Source organism: Cherax quadricarinatus, chromosome 42, assembly GCF_038502225.1.
Source record: "Cherax quadricarinatus isolate ZL_2023a chromosome 42, ASM3850222v1, whole genome shotgun sequence".
NCBI classification, from domain to species: Eukaryota; Metazoa; Arthropoda; class Malacostraca; order Decapoda; family Parastacidae; genus Cherax; species Cherax quadricarinatus.
The window spans coordinates 1,987,716-2,015,148 of record NC_091333.1 but is presented as its reverse complement, the minus strand read 5'-3'; the positions used below and the strand labels follow the sequence as shown (position 1 = coordinate 2,015,148).

General features: G+C 46.2%; 2 protein-coding genes across 2 annotated transcripts in view; both read left to right on the top strand.

The window, feature by feature from the left end:
* Window positions 1–26,158, top strand: part of LOC128695548 (mucin-21) — a 91,249-nt gene extending 65,091 nt beyond the window's left edge. Inside the window, exons 3-4 of the mRNA XM_070093196.1 lie at window positions 6,406–6,576; window positions 21,860–26,158. Of these exons, the coding sequence (XP_069949297.1) occupies window positions 6,406–6,440 (35 nt within the window). The 3' untranslated portion in view covers window positions 6,441–6,576; window positions 21,860–26,158. The remainder of the gene's footprint in view (window positions 1–6,405; window positions 6,577–21,859) is intronic.
* The window catches only part of LOC128695569 (uncharacterized), an 854,631-nt gene that overhangs the window by 187,832 nt on the left and 639,366 nt on the right, over window positions 1–27,433 (top strand). The window lies entirely within an intron of this gene.

The following is a 27,433-nucleotide window of genomic DNA, read 5'->3' as shown; positions in this document are numbered from 1 at the left end:
AGCAAAACTAGAAATCCACTACAGGTATACATCCTCTGGTAACCTGTGTATACTGCAGTAGGAAGACTGGTATTACCTCACTCGGATATTATACCATCAACACTTTCACTTTCAAAGTCTTGTCATTTAACCTGTAGTTAGCACTGGTGTTTTAACCTGTTTTATTTGTGTAAACATTAATCTGTAAATCCACTTACGATATATTTTGCTGCCCTATATGATAGTACGTTATGTGTTTATCATCATGGAGTGTTTATCATCATGGGGTGTTTATCATCAAGGGGAGTTTATCTTCATGGGATGATCATCATGGGGTGATTTTCCAAGATTATAATCGTATGGGGAGGTGTAGGGAATCACTTGTGTTATGTTCATTATGGATTCATTGAAGTTCAGGCTGGTGTCTGCCATGTATATCAGCTGTAAATATTGATCTTAATTGTGTGGCTGCAGGCAGTCTTGTATTCACTCTCTTCTACATACTTTTAACCTCCTAGTATCCTCCCTTTACACACTCACTTTCCTCTCTCAGTACCTCCTTCCTTACTTTCCACACACTCACTTTCCTCTCTCACTGCCTCCTCCCATACTTTCCACACACACACTTTCCTCTCTCAGTGCCTCCTCCCTTACTTTCCACACACACTTTCCTCTCTCAATGCCTCCTCCCTTACTTTCCACACACACTTTCCTCTCTCAGTGCCTCCTCCCTTACTTTCCACACACACACTTTCCACTCTCATTGCCTCCTCCCTTACTTTCCACACACACACTTTCCTCTCTCAATGCCTCCTCCCTTACTTTCCACACACACACTTTCCTCTCTCAGTACCTCCTCCCTTACTTTCCACACACACACTTTCCTCTCTCAATGCCTCCTCCCTTACTTTCCACACACACACTTTCCTCTCTCAGTACCTCCTCCCTTACTTTCCACACACACACTTTCCTCTCTCAGTGCCTCCTCCCTTACTTTCCACACACACACTTTCCTCTCTCAATGCCTCCTCCCTTACTTTCCACACACACACTTTCCTCTCTCAGTACCTCCTCCCTTACTTTCCACACACACTTTTCTCTCTCAGTGCCTCCTCCCTTACTTTCCACACACACACTTTCCTCTCTCAGTGCCTCCTCCCTTACTTTCCACACACACTTTTCTCTCTCAGTGCCTCCTCCCTTACTTTCCACACACACACTTTCCTCTCTCAGTGCCTCCTCCCTTACTTTCCACACACACACTTTCCTCTCTCAGTACCTCCTCCCTTACTTTCCACACACACTTTCCTCTCTCAGTACCTCCTCCCTTACTTTCCACACACACACTTTCCTCTCTCAGTACCTCCTCCCTTACTTTCCACACACACACTTTCCTCTCTCAATGCCTCCTCCCTTACTTTCCACACACACACTTTCCTCTCTCAGTGCCTCCTCCCTTACTTTCCACACACACACTTTCCTCTCTCAATGCCTCCTCCCTTACTTTCCACACACACACTTTTCTCTCTCAGTGCCTCCTCCCTTACTTTCCACACACACACTTTCCTCTCTCAGTGCCTCATCCCTTACTTTCCACACACACTTTCCTCTCTCAGTACCTCCTCCCTTACTTTCCACACACACACTTTCCTCTCTCAGTGCCTCATCCCTTACTTTCCACACACACTTTCCTCTCTCAGTGCCTCCTCCCTTACTTTCCACACACACACTTTTCTCTCTCAGTGCCTCCTCCCTTACTTTCCACACACACACTTTCCTCTCTCAGTGCCTCATCCCTTACTTTCCACACACACTTTCCTCTCTCAGCACCTCCTCCCTTACTTTCCACACACACACTTTCCTCTCTCAGTACCTCCTCCCTTACTTTCCACACACACACTTTCCTCTCTCAGTACCTCCTCCCTTACTTTCCACACACACACTTTCCTCTCTCAGTACCTCCTCCCTTACGTTCCACACACACACTTTCCTCTCTCAGTACCTCCTCCCTTACTTTCCACACACACACTTTCCTCTCTCAGTACCTCCTCCCTTACTTTCCACACACACACTTTCCTCTCTCAGTACCTCCTCCCTTACGTTCCACACACACACTTTCCTCTCTCAGTACCTCCTCCCTTACGTTCCACACACACACTTTCCTCTCTCAGTACCTCCTCCCTTACGTTCCACACACACACTTTCCTTCTCACATCCCTTACTTTCCACACACACTTTCCTCTCTCAGCACCTCCTCCCTTACTTTCCACACACACACTTTCCTCTCTCAGTACCTCCTCCCTTACGTTCCACACACACACTTTCCTCTCTCAGCACCTCCTCCCTTACTTTCCACACACACACTTTCCTCTCTCAGCACCTCCTCCCTTACTTTCCACACACACACTTTCCTCTCTCAGTACCTCCTCCCTTACGTTCCACACACACACTTTCCTCTCTCAGCACCTCCTCCCTTACGTTCCACACACACACTTTCCTCTCTCAGCACCTCGTCCCTTACTTTCCACACACACACTTTCCTCTCTCAGTACCTCCTCCCTTACGTTCCACACACACACTTTCCTCTCTCAGTACCTCCTCCCTTACTTTCCACACACACACTTTCCTCTCTCAGTACCTCCTCCCTTACTTTCCACACACACCCTGTCCTCTCTCAGTACCTCCTCCCTTACGTTCCACACACACACTTTCCTCTCTCAGTACCTCCTCCCTTACGTTCCACACACACACTTTCCTCTCTCAGTTCCACACACACACTTTCCTCTCTCAGTACCTCCTCCCTTACACCTCCTTCCACACACACACTTTCCTCTCTCAGTACCTCCTCCCTTACGTTCCACACACACACTTTCCTCTCTCAGCACCTCCTCCCTTACTTTCCACACACACACTTTCCTCTCTCAGCACCTCCTCCCTTACTTTCCACACACACACTTTCCTCTCTCAGTACCTCCTCCCTTACGTTCCACACACACACTTTCCTCTCTCAGCACCTCCTCCCTTACTTTCCACACACACACTTTCCTCTCTCAATGCCTCCTCCCTTACTTTCCACACACACACTTTCCTCTCTCAGTACCTCCTCCCTTACTTTCCACACACACACTTTCCTCTCTCAGTACCTCCTCCCTTACTTTCCACACACACACTTTCCTCTCTCAGTACCTCCTCCCTTACTTTCCACACACACACTTTCCTCTCTCAGTACCTCCTCCCTTACTTTCCACACACACACTTTCCTCTCTCAGTACCTCCTCCCTTACTTTCCACACACACACTTTCCTCTCTCAGTACCTCCTCCCTTACGTTCCACACACACACTTTCCTCTCTCAGTACCTCCTCCCTTACTTTCCACACACACACTTTCCTCTCTCAGTACCTCCTCCCTTACTTTCCACACACACACTTTCCTCTCTCAGTACCTCCTCCCTTACGTTCCACACACACACTTTCCTCTCTCAGTACCTCCTCCCTTACGTTCCACACACACACTTTCCTCTCTCAGTACCTCCTCCCTTACTTTCCACACACACACTTTCCTCTCTCAGTACCTCCTCCCTTACTTTCCACACACACACTTTCCTCTCTCAGTACCTCCTCCCTTACGTTCCACACACACACTTTCCTCTCTCAGTACCTCCTCCCTTACGTTCCACACACACACTTTCCTCTCTCAGTACCTCCTCCCTTACTTTCCACACACACACTTTCCTCTCTCAGTACCTCCTCCCTTACTTTCCACACACACACTTTCCTCTCTCAGTACCTCCTCCCTTACTTTCCACACACACACTTTCCTCTCTCAGTACCTCCTCCCTTACTTTCCACACACACACTTTCCTCTCTCAGTACCTCCTCCCTTACTTTCCACACACACACTTTCCTCTCTCAGTACCTCCTCCCTTACTTTCCACACACACACTTTCCTCTCTCAGTACCTCCTCCCTTACTTTCCACACACACACTTTCCTCTCTCAGCACCTCCTCCCTTACGTTCCACACACACACTTTCCTCTCTCAGCACCTCCTCCCTTACTTTCCACACACACACTTTCCTCTCTCAGTACCTCCTCCTTTACTCTCTAATTAGAAACAAACATATAATATACTTATCAGCAGAGGTGCATTATCAGTTTCGTAAACACGTTCTGTTAAGCATATAATAACTATACTCAGTGTTTTGGCTTCGAAATGGAAGACGCTGTCAATTATCAACTTGTTCACCTGGCAGGTAATGGGTCCCAAAACGTGCTTTTATTGGATCTACGTTTCGAATATGAGCGCAACGATTGTTCCAATATTAGCTTGTTCATTATGCTTATATTTGTGGGCATTGCTGCTCTACCTGCAGGTGCCAGTGAGGTGGTGGTTATGGGTATTGTTTTTGGCTTTCTAAGAGTATCTTTAAGTGAATGTTTCCCCTTCTCGCGCATATTTTCCTGTACCTGGTGGAGGAAGTACAGGCAGTGTCAGCCACATGTCCACCTACCTTCCTTGCACATTTTGCCTTTCGCACATACCTGCCTGCAGCACTGTATAACCCTCTGTATAACCCGCTGTATAACCTTCTCGTTGATTATATTATCACACCAACCTTCCTCACTTTTATGGTCATCCGTGTGACTTGCCCTTCCTCCTCCTCCTCCTCCTCCTCCTCCTCCTCCTCCTCCTACATACTCTCTATTCTCCCCGCCAGACCTCTCCCCACCCCGCTCAGTCTAAGTGCTGACCCCTTGTTAGAATGCTTGACGATATCCTTATTGCCTCACTGAAGTCTCCCAGCTCAGGCTGATACAGTTCAACACCTTGTATGAGCACCATCCTGCGTGATGGAATATGACAAGGAAATATAGCTAGCTTTCGTTCCCACTGTGTAATTATCATAGAGAGTAGTGCAGCAGCACACTGCTGATGTGTCCAGTTTTGTTTAAATGCAAACTGAAAATAGTGTGTTGGGTCAGACAGAGAGTACCTGAGTGGCTCAGGCCTGTAGGTGACTTGAACCTGCCTAGCATGGGCCAGTTGTACATGAATGGTATATAATACGGACAAGATGAAGAATTAGACATATTTGCAACATCTGGGTATCTTTATTTAAGGGTATTTGGCCATCCAGTGGCTTTATCAGTATAATACAAGGACATAATGTGAAGAATGTAGAACTATATACTAAAGATGAGGTAATCAGTCCCTCAGCCTTGTTGTTGGTGAGAAGCATCGTGGTCTTGAAGACTGAAGCACAGACAGTAAGAGTGTTACTTATATATTGTCGTCAGATCTGACGCCAGTATATATTGGACTGATGACGCTACTGACTGGCAAAATGTTTCCACAGTAAAAATACCCAAATGTTGTGGAAAAAGATACTTATGTACAGTTTAGGACATTTATTAAAGGAAATGTTTGGCCACGAGTGACTTCTTCAGTCCTAATACAGAGATAACTAAGGTACGAGTATATACAGTGGCAGGAGTCAAGTGAAACTGTACCTAAAGTCTGTTTTTGCACATCTTGTCGGTATCACCATACCATATCTCATACCTAAGTGTTGTACAAGTGTTTTTGCTACTCGTTATGCTCTGCTTGTTCAATTACGTCACGTACATTATAAGTAGGAAGTAGCACTGCAGCAGGCCTACTGGCCCAAGCTGGTCAAATCCAACTCACACCCACCGACACGCACACTTGTGCATTTATCTAACCTATTTTTAAAATTACACAACGTTATGTTTGTTAAGGCTCCTGGTAATCAAGTTAGCATCACACACGTTACGTTCTACCTTTATTTCTCAGGGAAAAAAATCACAAAACATGAGTTTTAACCATATAATGACCCGACCAGCGGCTCATTAAGGTTTAAACTAGAGTTTGCCGGCGATGCGAGAAGTTTGTTGTCGACCTCATATCCGTCCTGTGGTGGGTAGCGCAAGAGCCTATGGATACACGAAAGACCTAGGAACTAGGCTCCTTAAAGAGTTAACGAGAGGCCTAGAAACTAGGCTCCTTAAAGAGTTAACGAAAGGCCTAGGAACTAGTCTCCTTAAAGAGTTAACGAGAGGCCTAGGAACTAGGCTCCTTAAAGCGTTAACGAAAGGCCTAGAAACTAGGCTCCTTAAAGAGTTAACGAAAGGCCTAGGAACTAGGCCCCCCAAAAAGTTAGCAGGATTATCAAGAGTGTTTTATAAACTGTCACTGATTTAATATGCATATAGTAGTTACTAGTTATCAAAGGCACTTGTCGATAAACACTTGGCCTGTGTGTGTGTTCGTGCGTGTTTGATTTTGTTGATATTTTTCTTAAAGCTAAAATTTATGCTGTATACAAAAGTGCGACTGTGTATTTCTGTCTGTTTTCGCACTTTTAACATGCACTAACGACCTCTCTGGTTTTTCCCCCTTTACAGGTGAGTGGGAAGCGAGCCCCGGTAGCGACAGGTGAGCTGAGGGAAGTAATGAGGAAGCTGAGAGAGGGGAAATGGAAAGCTCACCACAACACGGCTTTCCCCTCCCATCTCATTTAAGGGTGATTCTTGGAGCCGTTAGTGTGTGGTGCTCGGCTCAAGGTGACGCCAGGGGTAAGCACTCTCTTATGGTGGGTGGCTAAATTGTCTGCACGGAAGGGAGGTGGGACACGGAAATTGATATGAAGTGGGTGGTGGGTATTGGGGGGGGGGTTATGAGAGTGGTTGTATGGTTGTTAGTGGATGATGCTTGTGTTGTGGTGGGTGTGTATTCTCATCCACGTTTTTGAGAACTCTGCATATTTGTAGCCCAGGGTTCGCAGACGAAGAGATTTTGAAGATTTTTGAAAGAGCGAGTCTACTTGGAGGGCATTCCGGGTATTAATGCCCCGCGGCCCGGTCTGCAACCAGGCTTCCCGGTGGATCAGGGCCTGACCAACCAAGCTGTTACTACTGGCCGCACGTAGTCCAACGTACGAACCACAGCCCAGTTGATTCGGCACCGACTTTAATTATCTGTCCAGCTCCCTCTTGAAGGCAGCCAGGGGCCGGTTGATAATTACCCTTATGCATGGTGGAAGGCTGTTGAACAGTCTTGGGCCCCAGACACTTATTGTGTTTTCTCTAAGTGTACCAATGGCGCCCCCACTTTTCATTGGGGAATTTTGCACCGTCTGTCCAGTCTTTTAATTTCGTAAGGAGTGATTTCCGTGTTGCAGATTCGGGACCATTCCTTCTAGGATTTTCCAAGTGTTGATTATGATATATCTTTCTCGCCTGTGTTCCAGCGAGTACAAGTCAAATGCTTCCAAGCGTTCCCAGTAGTTAAGGGGCTTGACAGAACTTATAATGTGCAGTAAAGGATCTCTGTACACTCTCTCGATCTGCAATTTCACCTGCTTTGAACGGAGATGTTAATGTACAGCAGTATTCCAGCCTATAGAGAACAAGTGATTTGAAAAGGATCATCATTGGCTTGGCATCTCTTGTTTTGAACGTTCTCATTATCCATCCTATCATTTACTTTACAGTTGTGATCGTGAGACTGTTGTGATCCTTGAAAGTGAGATCCTCAGACATTACCACTCCCAGGTCCCTCACATTTTTTTTTCGCTCTATTATATGATCAGAGTTTGTCTTCATTGAACAACATATTGTTTTCCGTTGCTGATTGGAAAACTTGGTTTATATCATCTTGGAGGTTAATCGTGTTCTCAGTAGATGGCAGTCTCATGCAGATCCTAGTATGGATGCTGTAGTTTACATCTCTGTCTATGTCTGATATGAGGATGAGGAACAGGATGGGGGCGAGTACTGTGCCTTGTGGAACAGAGCTCTTCGCTTTGGCAGCTTCCGATTGGTTAGAAAGTTGAAGATCCGTTTTCCCACTTAGCCAGTTATTCCTCTAGCACGTATTTTGTGCGCTATTACGCATTGATCACACTTGTTAAAGGCCTTTGCAAAGTCTGTGTATATTACATCTGCATTCTGTTTTTCTTTTAGTGCAGCCAAAACCCTATCATAGTGATCCAGTAGTTGTGAGAGGCAGGAGCGACCTGCCCTGAACCCATGTTGCCCTGGATTGTGCAGTTTTTGGGAATCCAGGTGGTTTGCAATCCTGCTTCTTAGCACTCTTTCAAAGATTTTTATGATGTGGGACGTTAGAGCTATTGGTCTATAGTTCTTAGCTAATTCTTTGCTCCCACCTTTATGGAGTGGGGCTATACCAGTTGTTTTTAGTGACTGGAATTTCACCCATGTCTAAGCTCCTTCTCCACAGTATACTTAGGGTACGCAAAAGGGGTGAGGGTGGATGCAGGAAACAGGTGGGTGGGGTGAGGGTGGATGCTGGAAACAAGTGGCTGGAGTGAGGGTGGATGCTGGAAACAGGTGGGTGGGGGTGAGGATGGCTGCTGGAAACAGGTGGGTGGGGGTGGCTGCTGGAAACAGGTGATGCTGGACGTGTTCTTGGATCAGTTTAAATCTTAACCTCCACTAATATTTTTTTGTAATTTATTGCCACTCAATCATCTTTTACCACTTTCTCTCTCTGTATCTCTTCCGCGTTCCTCTCTTATCTTCCTTGCCTCTCGTTCCTCTCTTATCTTCCCTGCCTCTCCATCTTTCCTGCCTCTCCTCCCTCTCTAAATTTCCCCGCCTCCCTCTCCTTAATTTTGGCTTGGATTTTTGACCATGAGTTCGGAAGGTCTTTCTCACATTCTTTTTCTTTTTCATTCTTCGCCACATCAGGTAATCTGTGTCACTGTGTCTCTGTCTCTACCAAGCCACCTGCTCACTCCAGGCTCCACCTGGTCCACCAAGCCACCTGTTCACTCCAGGCTCCACCTGGTCCACCAAGCCACCTGTTCACTCCAGGCTCCACCTGGTCCACCAAGTTACCTGCTCACTCCAGGCTCCACCTGGTCCACCAAGCCACCTGCTCACTCCAGGCTCCACCTGGTCTACCAAGCCACCTGCTCACTCCAGGCTCCACCTGGTCCGCCACCTCAGGCTGTTGCTGCTGGTTGCCTCTTACTGTCCGTACTGCCAGTGTTTATCTGAGTTTTATCACCTGTCTGTTGATGGTTCTCCCTCACCCCTCCTCCATCACCACTACCAGCATTACCTCTCCCATTACTACCTCCACTTCCTTCTTTCTTCCTCCTTTGTCCCGTCCCATCCCTCCTCATATATACTTGGTCCCTTACCTTCATGTGTTAGTGTGACTAGTTAATGGTCCGAGTCGGTGCTAATACTGGTGGTGATACCACAGGTATAGCCATCCACTACTCTCAATATCTCCAGTAGCCTCCAAGCCACCACCATCACCACCAGGACACTCAACGCAGCAACATAAATAACAATAAAAACGAGAGAGTTTAAACTGGTGGTGTTGGGGTGACAGGTTTTGTGATGCTCTGGTGGTACAGGCCGGTGTGTCAACAACAAGTGTTGGTGCTGCAACTGTTGCAAAACTGAATGTACCTCTGTAGTCAGCTGGACAATGTTGTCAAAGCTGCGTGTACCTCTGTAGTCAGCTGGGCAATGTTGTCAAAGCTGCGTGTACCTCTGTAGTCAGCTGGGCAATGTTGTCAAAGCTGCATGTACCTCTGTAGTCAGCTGGACAATGTTGTCAAAGGTGCGTGTACCTCTGTAGTCAGCTGGACAATGTTGTCAAAGCTGCGTGTACCTCTGTAGTCAGCTGGACAATGTTGTCAAAGGTGCGTGTACCTCTGTAGTCAGCTGGACAATGTTGTCAAAGGTGCGTGTACCTCTGTAGTCAGCTGGACAATGTTGTCAAAGCTGCGTGTACCTCTGTAGTCAGCTGGACAATGTTGTCAAAGGTGCGTGTACCTCTGTAGTCAGCTGGATAATGTTGTCAAAGGTGCGTGTACCTCTGTAGTCAGCTGGATAATGTTGTCAAAGCTGCGTGTACCTCTGTAGTCAGCTGGACGGTGTTGGTGCAGCTGTCTGAAAGACGTGTGGTTCAGTATTACAGTGTGATCTTTGTGCTTCATGGCAGTGTTGTACTCAAGCAGTGTTGTACTCAAGCAGTGTTGTACTCAAGCAGTGTTGTACTCAAGCAGTGTTGTACTCAAGCAGTGTTGTACTCAAGCAGTGTTGTACTCAAGCAGTGTTGTACTCAAGCAGTGTTGTACTCAAGCAGTGTTGTACTCAAGCAGTGTTGTACTCAAGCAGTCTTGTACTCAAGCAGTGTTGTACTCAAGCAGTCTTGTACTCAAGCAGTGTTGTACTCAAGCAGTCTTGTACTCAAGCAGTGTTGTACTCAAGCAGTGTTGTACTCAAGCAGTGTTGTACTCAAGCAGTCTTGTACTCAAGCAGTGTTGTACTCAAGCAGTGTTGTACTCAAGCAGTGTTGTACTCAAGCAGTGTTGTACTCAAGCAGTGTTGTACTCAAGCAGTGTTGTACCCAACATATAGTCCAGGAACTCTGAAGTCTGACTTATGTCTCCATGTCTTCTAACTTCCTTTGTTGACTCTTTAATAAAGCAGTCCCCTTTACCACTCTTTTTATTGGATCCAACTTTATTATGTGTTGCAATCGTTTAGAAAACCTACAAGCTGGGAGACTTCAGTAGTGTTAGTCTGAGCTGGGAGACTTCAGTAGTGTTAGTCTGAGCTGGGAGACTTCAGTAGTGTTAGTCTGAGCTGGGAGACTTCAGTAGTGTTAGTCTGAGCTGGGAGAGTAGTGTTAGTCTGAGCTGGGAGTTCAGTAGTGTTAGTCTGAGCTGGGAGACTTCTTCAGTAGTGTTAGTCTGAGCTGGGAGACTTCAGTAGTGTTAGTCTGAGCTGGGAGACTTCACTTCAGTAGTGTTAGTCTGAGCTGGGAGACTTCAGTAGTGTTAGTCTGAGCTGGGAGACTTCAGTAGTGTTAGTCTGAGCTGGGAGACTTCAGTAGTGTTAGTCTGAGCTGGGAGACTTCAGTAGTGTTAGTCTGAGCTGGGAGACTTCAGTAGTGTTAGTCTGAGCTGGGAGACTTCAGTAGTGTTAGTCTGAGCTGGGAGTCTTCAGTAGTGTTAGTCTGAGCTGGGAGACTTCAGTAGTGTTAGTCTGAGCTGGGAGACTTCAGTAGTGTTAGTCTGAGCTGGGAGTCTGAGCTGGGAGACTTCCGTAGTGTTAGTCTGAGCTGGGAGACTTCAGTAGTGTTAGTCTGAGCTGGGAGACTTCAGTAGTGTTAGTCTGAGCTGGGAGACTTCAGTAGTGTTAGTCTGAGCTGGGAGTCTTCAGTAGTGTTAGTCTGAGCTGGGAGACTTCAGTAGTGCTAGTCTGAGCTGGAGACTTCAGTAGTGTTAGTCTGAGCTGGGAGACTTCAGTAGTGTTAGTCTGAGCTGGGAGACTTCAGTAGTGTTAGTCTGAGCTGGGAGACTTCAGTAGTGTTAGTCTGAGCTGGGAGACTTCAGTAGTGTTAGTCTGAGCTGGGAGACTTCAGTAGTGTTAGTCTGAGCTGGGAGACTTCAGTAGTGTTAGTCTGAGCTGGGAGACTTCAGTAGTGTTAGTCTGAGCTGGGAGACTTCAGTAGTGTTAGTCTGAGCTGGGAGACTTCAGTAGTGTTAGTCTGAGCTGGGAGACTTCAGTAGTGTTAGTCTGAGCTGGGAGACTTCAGTAGTGTTAGTCTGAGCTGGGAGACTTCAGTAGTGTTAGTCTGAGCTGGGAGACTTCAGTAGTGTTAGTCTGAGCTGGAAGTCTTCAGTAGTGTTAGTCTGAGCTGGGAGACTTCAGTAGTGTTAGTCTGAGCTGGGAGACTTCAGTAGTGTTAGTCTGAGCTGGGAGACTTCAGTAGTGTTAGTCTGAGCTGGGAGACTTCAGTAGTGTTAGTCTGAGCTGGGAGTCTTCAGTAGTGTTAGTCTGAGCTGGGAGACTTCAGTAGTGTTAGTCTGAGCTGGGAGTCTTCAGTAGTGTTAGTCTGAGCTGGGAGTCTTCAGTAGTGTTAGTCTGAGCTGGGAGACTTCAGTAGTGTTAGTCTGAGCTGGGAGACTTCAGTAGTGTTAGTCTGAGCTGGGAGACTTCAGTAGTGTTAGTCTGAGCTGGGAGACTTCAGTAGTGTTAGTCTGAGCTTCAGTAGTGTTAGTCTGAGCTGGGAGACTTCAGTAGTGTTAGTCTGAGCTGGGAGACTTCAGTAGTGTTAGTCTGAGCTGGGAGACTTCAGTAGTGTTAGTCTGAGCTGGGAGACTTCAGTAGTGTTAGTCTGAGCTGGGAGACTTCAGTAGTGTTAGTCTGAGCTGGGAGACTTCAGTAGTGTTAGTCTGAGCTGGGAGACTTCAGTAGTGTTAGTCTGAGCTGGGAGACTTCAGTAGTGTTAGTCTGAGCTGGGAGACTTCAGTAGTGTTAGTCTGAGCTGGGAGACTTCAGTAGTGTTAGTCTGAGCTGGGTAGTGTTAGTCTGAGCTGGGAGACTTCAGACTTCAGTAGTGTTAGTCTGAGCTGGGAGACTTCAGTAGTGTTAGTCTGAGCTGGGAGACTTCAGTAGTGTTAGTCTGAGCTGGGAGACTTCAGTAGTGTTAGTCTGAGCTGGGAGACTTCAGTAGTGTTAGTCTGAGCTGGGAGACTTCAGTAGTGTTAGTCTGAGCTGGGAGACTTCAGTAGTGTTAGTCTGAGCTGGGAGACTTCAGTAGTGTTAGTCTGAGCTGGGAGACTTCAGTAGTGTTAGTCTGAGCTGGGAGACTTCAGTAGTGTTAGTCTGAGCTGGGAGACTTCAGTAGTGTTAGTCTGAGCTGGGTAGTGTTAGTCTGAGCTGGGAGACTTCAGTAGTGTTAGTCTTCAGTAGTGTTAGTCTGAGCTGGGAGACTTCAGTAGTGTTAGTCTGAGCTGGGAGACTTCAGTAGTGTTAGTCTGAGCTGGGAGACTTCAGTAGTGTTAGTCTGAGCTGGGAGACTTCAGTAGTGTTAGTCTGAGCTGGGAGACTTCAGTAGTGTTAGTCTGAGCTGGGAGACTTCAGTAGTGTTAGTCTGAGCTGGGAGACTTCAGTAGTGTTAGTCTGAGCTGGGAGACTTCAGTAGTGTTAGTCTGAGCTGGGAGAGTAGTGTTAGTCTGAGCTGGGAGACTTCAGTAGTGTTAGACAGAGCTGGGAGAGTTCAGTAGTGTTAGCTGGGAGACTGTAGTGTTAGCTGGGAGTCTTCAGTAGTGTTAGTCTGAGCTGGGAGTCTTCAGTAGTGTTAGTCTTCAGTAGTGTTAGTCTGAGCTGGGAGACTTCAGTAGTGTTAGTCTGAGCTGGGAGACTTCAGTAGTGTTAGTCTTCAGTAGTGTTAGTCTGAGCTGGGAGACTTCAGTAGTGTTAGTCTGAGCTGGGAGACTTCAGTAGTGTTAGTCTGAGCTGGGAGACTTCAGTAGTGTTAGTCTGAGCTGGGAGACTTCAGTAGAGTTAGTGAGCTGGGAGCTTCAGTAGTGTTAGTCTGACTTCAGTAGTGTTAGTCTGAGCTGGGAGACTTCAGTAGTGTTAGCATGAGCTGGGAGACTTCAGTAGTGTTAGTCTGAGCTGGGAGACTTCAGTAGTGTTAGTCTGAGCTGGGAGACTTCAGTAGTGTTAGTCTGAGCTGGGAGACTTCAGTAGTGTTAGTCTGAGCTGGGAGACTTCAGTAGTGTTAGCCTGAGCTGGGAGACTTCAGTAGTGTTAGTCTGAGCTGGGAGACTTCAGTAGTGTTAGTCTGAGCTGGGAGACTTCAGTAGTGTTAGTCTGAGCTGGGAGACTTCAGTAGTGTTAGTCTGAGCTGGGAGACTTCAGTAGTGTTAGTCTGAGCTGGGAGACTTCAGTAGTGTTAGTCTGAGCTGGGAGACTTCAGTAGTGTTAGTCTGAGCTGGGAGACTTCAGTAGTGTTAGTCTGAGCTGGGAGACTTCAGTAGTGTTAGTCTGAGCTGGGAGTCTTCAGTAGTGTTAGTCTGAGCTGGGAGACTTCAGTAGTGTTAGTCTGAGCTGGGAGACTTCAGTAGTGTTAGTCTGAGCTGGGAGACTTCAGTAGTGTTAGTCTGAGCTGGGAGACTTCAGTAGTGTTAGTCTGAGCTGGGAGACTTCAGTAGGAAGGTGAGGTTATATTGAAGCATCGCACTATGGGTTCAGCAGGTAGGGCAGCAACCTCTGAGGTTTCCTACCAGCAGGGTGAGTGTAGGTGTGTGGGTACGTATAGGGTTCATCCTGTTGTAGATGTATGTGTAGGCTCAGCCAGCGTGTAGGTGTTGAGTCAAGGTGAGACGGGTGTGTCCTGGAGACCTCTCTTCTCCTTTTCTTCCTTCCTTCCTTCTTTTCCTCCCTGCCTTCCTTCCCTTCTTTCCTCCCTCTCTCCTTCCTTCCTTTCCTTTCCTTCTCTCTTCCTTCCCTCCAGCAGTATGTACAGGTGATAACAGTGCTCTCTCTGTCACAACAGCCGTCTATATGTAAGGTACTGTACCATACTGCTGTGGTGTACCTGTGTGAGCACCTGTCTACATGTACCTTACTGTAGCATGTTGTTAGGGTATATCACCTGTTTGTACCACTGTCTACCTTACTGTACCATGTTGGGGTGTATCACCTGTTTGTACCACTGTTTACCTTACTCTACCATGTTGTTGGGGTGTATCACCTGTTTGTACCACTGTTTACCTTACTGTACCATGTTGTTGGGGTGTATCACCTGTTTGTACCACTGTCTACCTTACTGTATCATGTTGTTGGGGTGTATCACCTGTTTGTACCACTGTCTACCTTACTGTACCATGTTGTTGGGGTGTATCACCTGTTTGTACCACTTTCTACTTGTACGATACTGTAGTGTTGGAGTGTGGCTGTGTACATGTGTGTACCTGTGCGTGCCGTTGTCTACATGTACGTTACTGCTGTACATTATACTCGCACTGCATCACATATATAGTCCATCTCATTAATAGTACATCACAGAGTACATCACAGTCAATTTTTTATTAAAAGAGTACAATTGTGTACACCATTACTGTGTACATAAATGTTCCACTTGTTGTATTGTTCATACTGTGTTTGTTTATTTGTTTAGCACTTCTTGCTTGTTGACTTGTTTGTTTATATTGTTTGAGTGGAAGTCAAGTGGAACCATAATATTGCTGCCAGTGAGTGAGCTGGAAGATGGTTGTGACACAGCTGGTGATGGTTGTGACAACTGGGTGATGGTTGTGACACAGCTGGTGATGGTTGTGACACAATTGGGTGATGGTTGTGAGACAGCTGGTGATGGTTGTGACACAACTGGGTGATGGTTGTAACAGCTGGTGATGGTTGTGACGCAGCTGGTGATGGTTGTGACACAGCTGGTGATGGTTGTGACACAACTGGGTGATGGTTGTAACAGCTGGTGATGATTGTGACGCAGCTGGTGATGGCTGTGACACAACTGGGTGATGGTTGTAACAGCTGGTGATGGTTGTGACACAACTGGGTGATGGTTGTGACACAGCTGGTGATGGTTGTGACACAACTGGGTGATGGTTGTGACACAGCTGGTGATGGTTGTGACACAACTGGATGATGGTTGTGACACAGATGGTGATGGTTGTGACACAACTGGGTGATGGTTGTAACAGTTGGTGATGGTTGTAACAGATGGTGATGGTTGTGACACAGCTGGGTGATGGTTGTAACAGCTGATGATGATTGTGACACAACTGGGTGATGGTTGTAACAGCTGGTAATAGTTGTGACACAACTGGGTGATGGTTGTAACAGATGGTGATGGTTGTAACACAGCTGGGTGGTAGTTGTAACACAGCTGGGCGACGGTTGTAACACAGGTGGTGATGGTTGTAACACTGGTGTGAGCGTTGTAACACTGGTGGTGATGGTTGTAACACAGGTGGTACGTGATGTAACAGGTGGTACGTGATGTAACACAGGTGGTACGTGATGTAACACAGGTGGTAGATATATGACCGTGGGAGTGTGTGTTAAGTGACTGGAGTAGTACTGACCTATGTGGTTGCAGGTGTCAAATCTCAGCTCCTGGCCCCACCTCTTCACTGGCCACTATTTATCGAGTCTGCCTCAACCACTCCACTGTCCAGGTCGTTCCACTTCCTACCTGTACTAAGTCTAAAGAAATACTTCCCAACATCCCTGTGATTTATATTTTCACCTTTCAGTTGTGTTCTCGTGTTCTTGCTTTTTTATGTCCATCCTTTCAGTTCCTCTCATTATTTTGTACTTTGTTATTATGTATCTCTTTTAGTCCTTCTTTCAGTAATGTCATCAGGTTTAGCTCCCTGAATCTCTCTTTATGGGACATAACCTTCACCTCTGCACTTTCTCCAGTATCATGACATGCTTGACCAGGTGTGGGTTCCATACTGGTGCTGCATACTCGAAGATGGGCCTGACGTAAGCCGTATACCGTGTCGTGAACGACCCCTTGCTTAGCTTTCTAATGTCCAGTCTTGGATTTGCCAGGTCCGTATTTTCTGCAGCAGTTGTTCTGTTGATGTACCTCCCCTCAGGCGATATGCTACCTGGAGTCTACCTGGAGTGTTCCCGTTTACAGTGGTCACCCTGAGGCCCTTCTTAAGTGAGGTTTGCCCCCGAGCCTTCACTCCGTCTGTGGTCTTCTTTACCATCCGAAATCTTCATAACTTTGCACTAGATGGGGTTGAACTCGAGCAGCCACTTATCAGCCCAGACCTGCAGCCTGTCCAGGTCTATTTGAAGTTTTATGTGTTCTCGTTAGTTTCACATCATCTGTTAAACAGGGATACCTGTGACTCAATCCCTTTCGTCTTTCACGTATTCAGGAAATAGTATCGGTTCTAGTACTTACCTTTGTGGAACCCCACTCGTCACATGCGTCCATTCCGACACCTGTTCCCTGACAATCACTCATTGCTGGGGGAGGTGGTGTGGCCGGGAGAGGAGGGGGATGATGTGGTGACGGTGCTGGGATATGGTGTCAGTGACGGTGTGGTTTAAGTTTCAGTGGTGGCGCTGCTGAGGGATAAATGAAAGAACCTGTATAGTCAAGCTGACTGCTTACATGACTGACTGGGCGAGGCTGTGTGGCTGCCTGACTGGCTGCCTGCCTGGCTGACTGTCTGGCTGACTGGCTGGCTGACTGGCTGCCTGGCTGTCTGCCTACCTGTCTGGCTAGCTGGCTGTCTGTCTGCCTGCCTGGCTGGCTGCCCGTCTGCCTGGCTGGCTGAGGGAGGGGTGTGTAGTGGGTGGCTGGCTGGCTGAGGGAGGGGTGTGTGGTGGCTGGCTGGCTGGCTGAGGGAGGGGTGTGTGGTGGCTGGCTGGCTGAGGGAGGGGTGTGTGGTGGCTGGCTGGCTGGCTGAGGGAGGGGTGTGTGGTGGCTGGCTGGCTGAGGGAGGGGTGTGTGGTGGCTGGCTGGCTGGCTGAGGGAGGGGTGTGTGGTGGCTGGCTGGCTGAGGGAGGGGTGTGTGGTGGCTGGCTGGCTGGCTGAGGGAGGGGTGTGTGGTGGCTGGCTGGCTGAGGGAGGGGTGTGTGGTGGCTGGCTGGCTGACTGAGGAAGGGGTGTGTGGTGGCTGGCTGGCTGACGGAGGGGGGTGTGGTGGCTGGCTGGCTGAGGGTGGGGTGTGGGGTGGCTGGCTGGCTGAGGGAGGGGGGTGTGGTGGCTGGCTGGCTGAGGGAGGGGTGTGTGGTGGCTGGCTGAGGGAGGGGTGTGTGGTGGCTGGCTGGCTGGCTGGCTGAGGGAGGGGTATGTGGTGGCTGGCTGGAAGGCTGAGGGAGGGGTGTGTGGTGGCTGGCTGGCTGGCTGAGGGAGGGGTGTGTAGTGGCTGGCTGAGGGAGGGGTGTGTGGTGGCTGGCTGGCTGGCTGGCTGGCTGAGGGAGGGGTATGTGGTGGCTGGCTGGAAGGCTGAGGGAGGGGTGTGTGGTGGCTGGCTGGCTGGCTGAGGGAGGGGTGTGTGGTGGCTGGCTGAGGGAGGGGTGTGTGGTGGCTGGCTGAGGGAGGGGTGTGTGGTGGCTGGCTGGCTGAGGGAGGGGTGTGTGGTGGCTGGCTGGCTGAGGGAGGGGTGTGTGGTGGCTGGCTGGCTGGCTGAGGGAGGGGTGTGTGGTGGCTGGCTGGCTGGGTGGGTGTGTGAGAGCATGGTGGTGGTGGTGGTGTTGGTGGGAGCTCAGTGTGTTTCAGACCTCCACAGTGTGTACCGTCGTGTTGTCTCGTACAACTAAACGTTCACTTGCTCCCAGTCTCCACCTGTACTCCTTCCCCCCTTCTCTCTCCCTCTCTTTCTCTCTCTCTCTCTGTGTCTGTTAATGTCTACCCAGCGTGTCTGGCATCACCGCACGTGTCTCACTCATGCTACCCTCGTGAAAGTGATCAGTGTAGTAAGTTTAAGCGAGTGAGAAGTGTTAAAAGTCGTTAGTTATGTTTTGAAGAGTCAACCAGTGTTTCCGTTAACTTGTGTTATCACTGCTGGAGCCAGCAAGCCTAGCCTGTCTTGGTGAGTTCCTCTCTTACTTATCTTGCTATTGGTTATCATGCTTGTATCTCTTTAACCAGATGTGTACTCTTGTTTGTGTGTGTATTTGCCGATTTGTGGTTGAGTGGGTCAATTCGAAGCTCCTTACCCAGTGTATGTGTGTGTGTGCACTCACCTGTTTGTAGTTGAATGGATCGATTCTCAGATAGTGTGTGTGTGCGTGTGTGTGTGTGTGTGTGTGTGTGTGTTGTGTGTGTGTGTGTGTGCGCGCGTGTGCGCGCGCGCCTCGTGCTATATAACCAGAACTCTGACACTTCCGATTTGGTTCACTTGGTTTCAGGGGGACGAAACGTTTTGTAATAAATATATCCTAGTATTTGTTCAGGTGTTTTATTAAACCAATTTGTTGGTATCAATTACCAAGGTTTATATATATATAGTAACAGAAGGATAATAAAGTTGATTCCATGTATCGGAAATCTCTGGTACGAAGACAGACTGAGGGTACTGAAGATAGACTGAGGGTAACTGAAGCTTCGCTCTAGGGAAGATATGACTGAGGTATATATGTGGAATACAGGAATATAAATAATGTGCTTAAAATACATGTAACCAAGACAGGATTCTCAACAACCCGTCTTCAGCCCTCTGAATAATACTTTTAGTAACTCCACACCTCCTAATTTCCACACTACGAATTCTCTGCATAATACACCACACATTGCCCTTAGACACGACATCTCCACTGCCTCCAGCCTCTTTCTTGCTGCAACATTTAGAACCCATGCTTCACCTCTATACTTTCGTACATTCCCTTCTTAGCCTTAAGGATAACTTTTTTGTCACCCTAGACACCTCAATGCACCATCACCTTTTTTCCTCCATCAGTTCTATCGTTACCTCGTCCTTCATAAATCCATCCGCTGACAAGTCTAATCCCAAATATCTGAATACATTCACTTCTTCCATACTCCTTCCCTCCAATGTGATATCCAATTTTTCTTTACCTAACTCGTTTGATACCCTCATCACCTTACGTTTATCTATGTTCACTTTCAAATGAACAAAATATATCTTTAGGAGAAACTTTTAGAAAGGACTTAATTTTAAATGAGTTATTGCTAACTGACCAGTTTGACCTATGTGTGTGTGTGTGTGTGTGTGTGTGCGTGTGTGCGTGTGTGTGTGTGTGTATGTCTTGTATATAGTCATATAATGACCCGCAGCTGGAGTTTTTGGTCATCTGACTGTGGTCTTCCTTTGGCTCCCCGATCCATCCCTTTAAAAAATATTATAGTTACGATTATAACCATTATTAATTTCTTCTGGTGTGACCATCAGGTTTGCCTGAACATTCTGGCTCATTATGAATTCATCATCATCTTGGTTCTGTAACTCTCAGAAACTGTTGGAAATTTTGACGTTCTTAGTGAGGTTCTTTGATGCAACGTATTAATTGAGGTGAAGTTGTAACAGGTTTGAGGAAGACGCAACTCGCCGAAGGTAAACAGAAGCTCGAGTAAGTCTGAGGAAATTCCGGCAGTAAACTGAGATTTGACATTAAAGATTAGCCAGTACATTCTCAGGAAGTCTAAAAGACAATAAGAATATCCATAAAGATCCAAGAAAACTAACTTACTCTTAAGACTATTCAGTAGGCTTCCCTGAGATACTTTAGTTATTCTGATTAAGTGATGCTCTCACGGAAGATTAGTGTGTGGTAACATAACTACTGGTGTTGTGGTAATACTACTGGTGTTGTGGTAATATTACTGGTGTTGTGGTAATACTACTGGTGCTGTGGTAATATTACTGGTGTTGTGGTAATACTACTGGTGTTGTGGTAATATTACTGGTGTTGTAATATTACTGGTGTTGTGGTAATATTACTGGTGTTGTGGTAATACTACTGGTGTTGTGGTAACACTACTGGTGTTGTGGTAATATTACTGGTATTGTGGTAATATTACTGGTGTTGTGGTAATACTACTGGTGTTGTGGTAATACTGCTGGTATTGAGGTAATATTACTGGTGCTGTGGTAATACTACTGGTGTTGTAATATTACTGGTGTTGTGGTAATACTACTGGTGTTGTGGTAATACTACTGGTATTGTGGTAATATTACTGGTGTTGTAATATTACTGGTGTTGTGGTAATACTACTGGTATTATGGTAATATTACTAGTGTTGTGGTAATACTACTGTTGTGGTAATACTACTGGTGTTGTAATATTACTGGTGTGGTAATGTTACTGGTGTTGTAATATTACTGTTGTGGTAATACTACTGGTGTTGTAATATTACTGGTGTGGTAATGTTACTGGTGTTGTAATATTACCACTGGTAATATTACTACTTGCGAGTATGCTTTAGTAAAGTTGCAGTCCTCTAGATTAAACAGCGCTCTCGAGGAAGATTGAGTAGGCTTCATTAAGATTCTTCAATCCTCTTCATTAACTAATTCTCTCACGTAAGATTAGTAAAGCTCAGTAAGATTCCACAGTCATCTTGATCTAATGCTCTCCAGGGAGATTCAGTAGGTTTCAATAACATACTACAGTCTTCTTGAATGCGCACTGCAATACTCAAGTAATATTCAATAGGCTTCAAGAACATTCTTAGTCCTCTTGAATACGCAACCCTATAAAGGAATATTAAATAGGCTTCCATAACAGTGTTCAGTCTTCTTGAATGTGCAACACTGTCAAGGAATGTTCAGTAGGCTTCAGTAACAGCCTTGAGTCCTCTTGAATACTGAAGTCTCTCGGGGAATATTTACTAAGCTTCCACAATCTTATGTAGTCCTCTTGGACACCCAGTGATCTGAGAGATGTACCGAGTGCCAGGAAGTTCCAGAGGCTGGGAACTTTCCGAGAAGTTCCAGGACTAGCTTAGGCTCCGGCATAACTCAGTAATATGAAGAAGTTGATCAGAGTGGAGGCAGGTTTGAGCACATCAGCCAGTTGCACATGATGTGTTGTACTGGCCAAATAACGGAAATATGTGGTGTTTGTGTGTAATTACTTGTTTGTAGTTACAGCAGTAGAACATATGTGCTTGTGTGTGAGAGAGGGAGGGAGGGGGGGGAGGGAGTAGGAGAGTGATTGATGGAGCAGGTAAAATAAATCAAGGCTTTATTATTGTTTTTCTGTTTCTTCTCTTTGTGTGTATTGTGGCGCCATCAGTAATGTGCACGGCGGCAGTTGCTGAGGTGGATGTGTTTTGATATATAGAGTGGTTGCGATGGTAGTGTTGACGATGGGAGGTTGTAGTGGTGGTGATGGTAATGCAGTGGAGGGGGCATGGCCTGGCTGAAATAAGGTATTGAATAGTCTTTAATACAGTGTCGAATGTGTTTGAACGAGTTGCCAGTGCTTACCACACACAACTACGCACTTGGCTCACGTGTGTGGGGAAATGTGCTGTGGTGATACTGGTAGTGCTGGTAATACTGGTAGTGATTTTCGCCTGAGGGTGATTGTAATGATAAGTTTTTCATCTATTTAACAGAATTAGATGCATCAGCGGTGTGCTGCTAGCCTGCTGTATATAATACTCAGTGGGATCAACAGAGGTTCTGTAGGACGATGAGGATATCGTCCAGTATTCCAGTAAAGATTCATCAGATACAGCAGCGTCGAAGGTTCCCCTTCCATCAGGGCTGGAGTTACTATCACTTGGGAATTACCATCTCTCAGGATGACCTGTGCCATGCACACGAGAAATGGAATTTTTATCGTCCAGTATTCCAGTAAAGATTCATCTGTTACGGTGGCTTCAAGAGTTTCCCCTTCCGGCAGAACTGGAGTTACTATCACTTGGGAATTACCATCTCAGGATGACCTGTGCCATCCACACGAGAAATGGAATTTTTTATGAAGCTGTCATCATCACAGAGCGGAGCAATAAAAAATTTATAGGACAGAAAATGAAATAAAGATGGGAGAGAAAATTGAAGTATCCAGAAATACACAGCCCACTAGGGAGGTACCTTGATAACGGTGAGAGGCTCTTGATGTAAGGCACTGCATACATCTTCCACCCTCGGTATAAACCTTTGTAATAGATACCGCTGATTGCCGTCACCGACACCACAGAACATAATACTGGAAACTGCAACATTTCAACAACATCAACATACATGATACTCAACCAAAGTACCACCTACGCAGCAACAGGAGTCACGTGATCCCATTGTCTACCTGTCCTCATCTCAATATGACATTTTTACAGGTCACCATGTGTCACTCACACCTCACTCTCCTCCTATATATACCGCCTATTTAACTTTTATATTTTAGAAGAGAGCAAGGTTCTAGGACCGAAACGTTTTCTGATAAATATGTCCTATTGTTTTCTCACGTGTCTTATTAAATCTTTTACCTCCTTTGATGCAACCTCATTGTGTCCCATTACCCATGCGGTAATGGGAGACAATGAGGGACTGATTTCTTCATTCTCTTCATCTTTCACCATTTTTCTCTGTATTGGACTGAAGAAGCCACTGGCTGGCGAAGCGTTTCCTCATTAAAGATTTCCATATGTTGCACAAGCGTCTCATTCTTCAACTTGTCGGTTTATCTAAACCACTACATCACACAGCCTTAACATGATAAACAAAATAAACCTCTCTACTGAGCAACCACCATTACATGTAGACTGACGCAAGGTGAGTTGGGCAAGACTAGGCTCCATTACTGAACGTTAATGTATCAGAGGGCAAGACTAGGCTCCATTACTGAACTTTAATGTATCAGAGAGGGCAAGACTAGGCTCCATTACTGAACGTTAATGTATCAGAGAGGGCAAGACTAGGCTCCATTACTGAACGTTAATGTATCAGAGAGGGCAAGACTAGGCTCCATTACTGAACGTTAATGTATCAGAGAGGGCAAGACTAGGCTCCATTACTGAACATTAATTTATCAGAGAGGCCAGGTCGATGCGCCAGTCTGGTGAAAATAAATAATTGCTTGCTTTGTTAATTCACACAGTTGGATTGGTTTAGAAAACCATCTGAGCAAACACTAGGACATATTTATTTGAAAACGTTTCGGTCCTGGGACCTTGATCACTTCTAACATACAGAGGTTAAAAGACAGTAGATATTACCAAGGTTAATACCACATAACTGAATATAACGAACTGCAGGTACCATACACACTCATACACTTATATAAATACACACATAATAAAATAATTGCTGAAAATGGTATACTGACAAGTTGATAATTAAGACACATGTACAACAGTTGGGTATCTTTATTGTTGACACGTTTCGCCTACACAGTAGTCTTCTTCAGTCAAATACAAAGTAGAAATTAAATAGTGATGATGTAATCAGTCCATAAACCTTGGAGAAAAAGATGTTGCATATCTGTCTAGTTTTCATGTTGTAGGTATTGTATACCATTCATGAACATACGAAGGGGAATGGTTTTGAACAGGAGGAGTTTGAGGTTATCAGTCCCTCAGCCTTGAGTCGATGTAATAAGTATTCTTTTCAAGATTGATGGACAGATTACATCGGCTCAAGGCTGAGGGACTGATTACTTCAAACTCCGCCTATTCTTCACCATTCTCCTTTTTATGGACTGATGAAGCCACTGTGTGGCTAAACGTCTCTTCGATACAGATACCCAAGTGTTGCACATGTGTCACAGAGAATAATGGTTGAAAATCAGGAGTTTGAAGTAATCAGTCCCTCAGTAATTACATCCGTCTCCCAAAGGTGACGACATCCCATCTTGATTCTGGTACTCACAGCCACATAAATTAGTGGACGTTTCATGTTGCCCATACACGTAACTTTGTGACCGCAGCATAGTACCTGATACCTGAGCTCTGACGTCACTTAGTATCTTGTATTTCCTCGTCCACCTGAGCTGATATCATTCAGTAGGATGGCTTTAAACAATGGAAAGAAGGCTGCACGGCGGTGGCTTCTATCTCCGGCTTGTCACAGGCAGATCTTCGGCTTATTTTGTCATTGTCATCGTGATGCTGACCCCTGTGCGGAAAGGTATCCAGACAGATGAGATATGAGAGTCTTTGTTCTGGGGATTAAGTTTTTTTTCTTTAACTGTGTAGTGAGGACAGTAGTAATTTTAATTTGTATTTCTGTGATAATTTTTTTTTGTTAACTTTTTTGGATTATGAAGAAAATCTACTGTTGAGTTCTAATGGTTATTTTTAAAGGCTGTTATGATGTTAGAACATAAGAAGTGATCTAGGTCCTAGGACCGAAACGTTTTCTAATAAATATGTCCTAGTGTGATAAATGATTTTGAAAATCGACAAGTTGAAGATTGAGACAGTTATGCAACATATGGGAATCTTTATTGAGGAAACGTTTCGGCACACAGTGGCTTCATCAGTCCATACAAAGGTGAAAAGTGAACAACAGGGGCAGTTTGAGGTAATCCCTCAGCCTTGAGTCGATGTAATCAGTCCATCAGTCTTGGGGTCTTAATACAGGGAATTCTTCATTTTTCTAACCTTTAGCGGTATGACCTACTTCCACACTTGGATTTGTCTTGTCAAGTGTGCTGGCCCATACAAGGCAGGTCCTTATCAAAACCACTCATGTACTTGTCCAACCTTTCCCCAAAGCTACCGTAGAATTTACTCCCGTACCTCTGTTATCACACTTGAAAGATTGTTCCACGCATCGACAACTTTGAAAACCAGTACTTACCCATGCCCTTTCTAAATCTAAATTTATCTATTTTAAATTCTGTTGCGTAGGGAGGATTTCCAGGAGCTTGAAGAGCAGACTTGCAGTCACAACAAATTACCATTCCTGTGTTTTTGTTTTATATCTACGTTGCAAGCTCCAGTGCAGCTAATTTTGTTAGTGTTGTATTTAACCAATTACTCAGTGTGATGCAACGAATCTTGTTTTGCAGACTGCTGCACTGCGTCTTGTAGCTTACTGAACCCAGGCATCAGTGAAGGCGCTTACTGAGCAACAACGTATATCTAAATATAAATGCAGCATAATGCTAGCCTTTATTGACAACGTTTCGCCCACCCAACATTCTCCACCTGACTCTCCACCCTATGAATACTCACCTACTCTTTACCCAGGTTGATCTGTTTGTGACTTGATAAAGTCCACTGTGTGGGCGAAACGTTGACAATAAATGATCACATTGTTCTGCATTTGTGTTTATTTTTCCATCGTGTCGGTATTTTATACCATTTATCTCCAGGTCACAGACCGGGCCGTGGGGGCGATGACCCCGGAACTCTCTCCAGGTATGTATGTGCGGCAGTAGTGTCTTGCAGTGCTTTAGAAAAACGCATGAACAAACACTAGGACATATTAGAAAACGTTTCGGTCCTGGGACCTTGAGCACTTCTAAGACAGACTTGTTTTAACCTCTATATGTTAGAAGTGATCAAGGTCTCAGGACCAAAACGTTTTCTAATATGTCCTGGTGTTCGCTCATGTGTCTGTCTAAAACAGTTGTGATGGTCGTCGCTGTAACAAGGTCTTTATATAAAGCATTCACTGTAGTAGAGATGCTTGCCTTATACCAGGCGTATCTCTTATGTCTGCAGTCCTTGTGCAGGTTTTTTAGCGATGTCGATGACATTGCTAAGGACAGTAGCTTGACATGACTTGCTGTGTATGTGTAGAAGACGACAGACATGGTTGCTGACCAATTTATGTGCGATAAATGGTCGTGTCTACCATCCTCATGGTGGGTGAGTCGTGTCTACCATCCTCATGGTGGGTGAGTCGTGTCTACCATCCTCATGGTGGGTGAGTCGTGTCTACCATCCTCATGGTGGGTGAGTCGTGTCTACCATCCTCATGGTGGGTGAGTCGTGTCTACCATCCTTATGATGGGTGAGTCGTGTCTACCATCCTCATGGTGGGTGAGTCGTGTCTACCATCCTCATGGTGGTGAGTCGTGTCTACCATCCTCATGGTGGGTGAGTCGTGTCTACCATCCTCATGGTGGGTGAGTCGTGTCTACCATCCTCATGGTGGGTGAGTCGTGTCTACCATCCTCATGGTGGTGAGTCGTGTCTACCATCCTCATGGTGGTGAGTCGTGTCTACTATCCTTATGATGGGTGAGTCGTGTCTACCATCCTTATGATGGGTGAGTCGTGTCTACCATCCTCATGGTGGGTGAGTCGTGTCTACCATCCTCATGGTGGGTGAGTCGTGTCTACCATCCTCATGGTGGGTGAGTCGTGTCTACCATCCTTATGATGGGTGAGTCGTGTCTACCATCCTTATGATGGGTGAGTCGTGTCTACCATCCTCATGGTGGGTGAGTCGTGTCTACCATCCTCATGGTGGGTGAGTCGTGTCTACCATCCTCATGGTGGGTGAGTCGTGTCTACCATCCTTATGATGGGTGAGTCGTGTCTACCATCCTTATGATGGGTGAGTCGTGTCTACCATCCTTATGATGGGTGAGTCGTGTCTACCATCCTCATGGTGGGTGAGTCGTGTCTACCATCCTCATGGTGGTGAGTCGTGTCTACCATCCTCATGGTGGGTGAGTCGTGTCTACCATCCTCATGGTGGGTGAGTCGTGTCTACCATCCTCATGGTGGTGAGTCGTGTCTACCACCCTCATGGTGGGTGAGCCGTGTCTACCACCGTCATGGTGGGTGAGTCGTGTCTACCACCCTCATGGTGGGTGAGGCGTATCTACCACCGTCATGGTGGGTGAGTCATGTCTACTACCCTTATGGTGGGTGAGTCGTGTCGACCACCCTCATAGTGGGTGAGTCAAGAGGTAACAGGTGGAGGAGTGAAATGAAGAGAAGTAACCAATCCATCAACCTTGATGTCGATGGATGCTAAGAGAACCATGGTACCTTGATGTCGATAGATGCTAAGAGAACCATGGTACCTTGATGTCGATAGATGCTAAGAGAACCATGGTACCTTGATGTCGATAGATGCTAAGAGAACCATGGTACCTTGATGTCGATAGATGCTAAGAGAACCATGGTACCTTGATGTAGATAGACGCTAAGAGAACCATGGTACCTTGATGTAGATGGATGCTACTGTTGAGTTCTAATGGTTATTTTTAAAGGCTGTTATGATGTT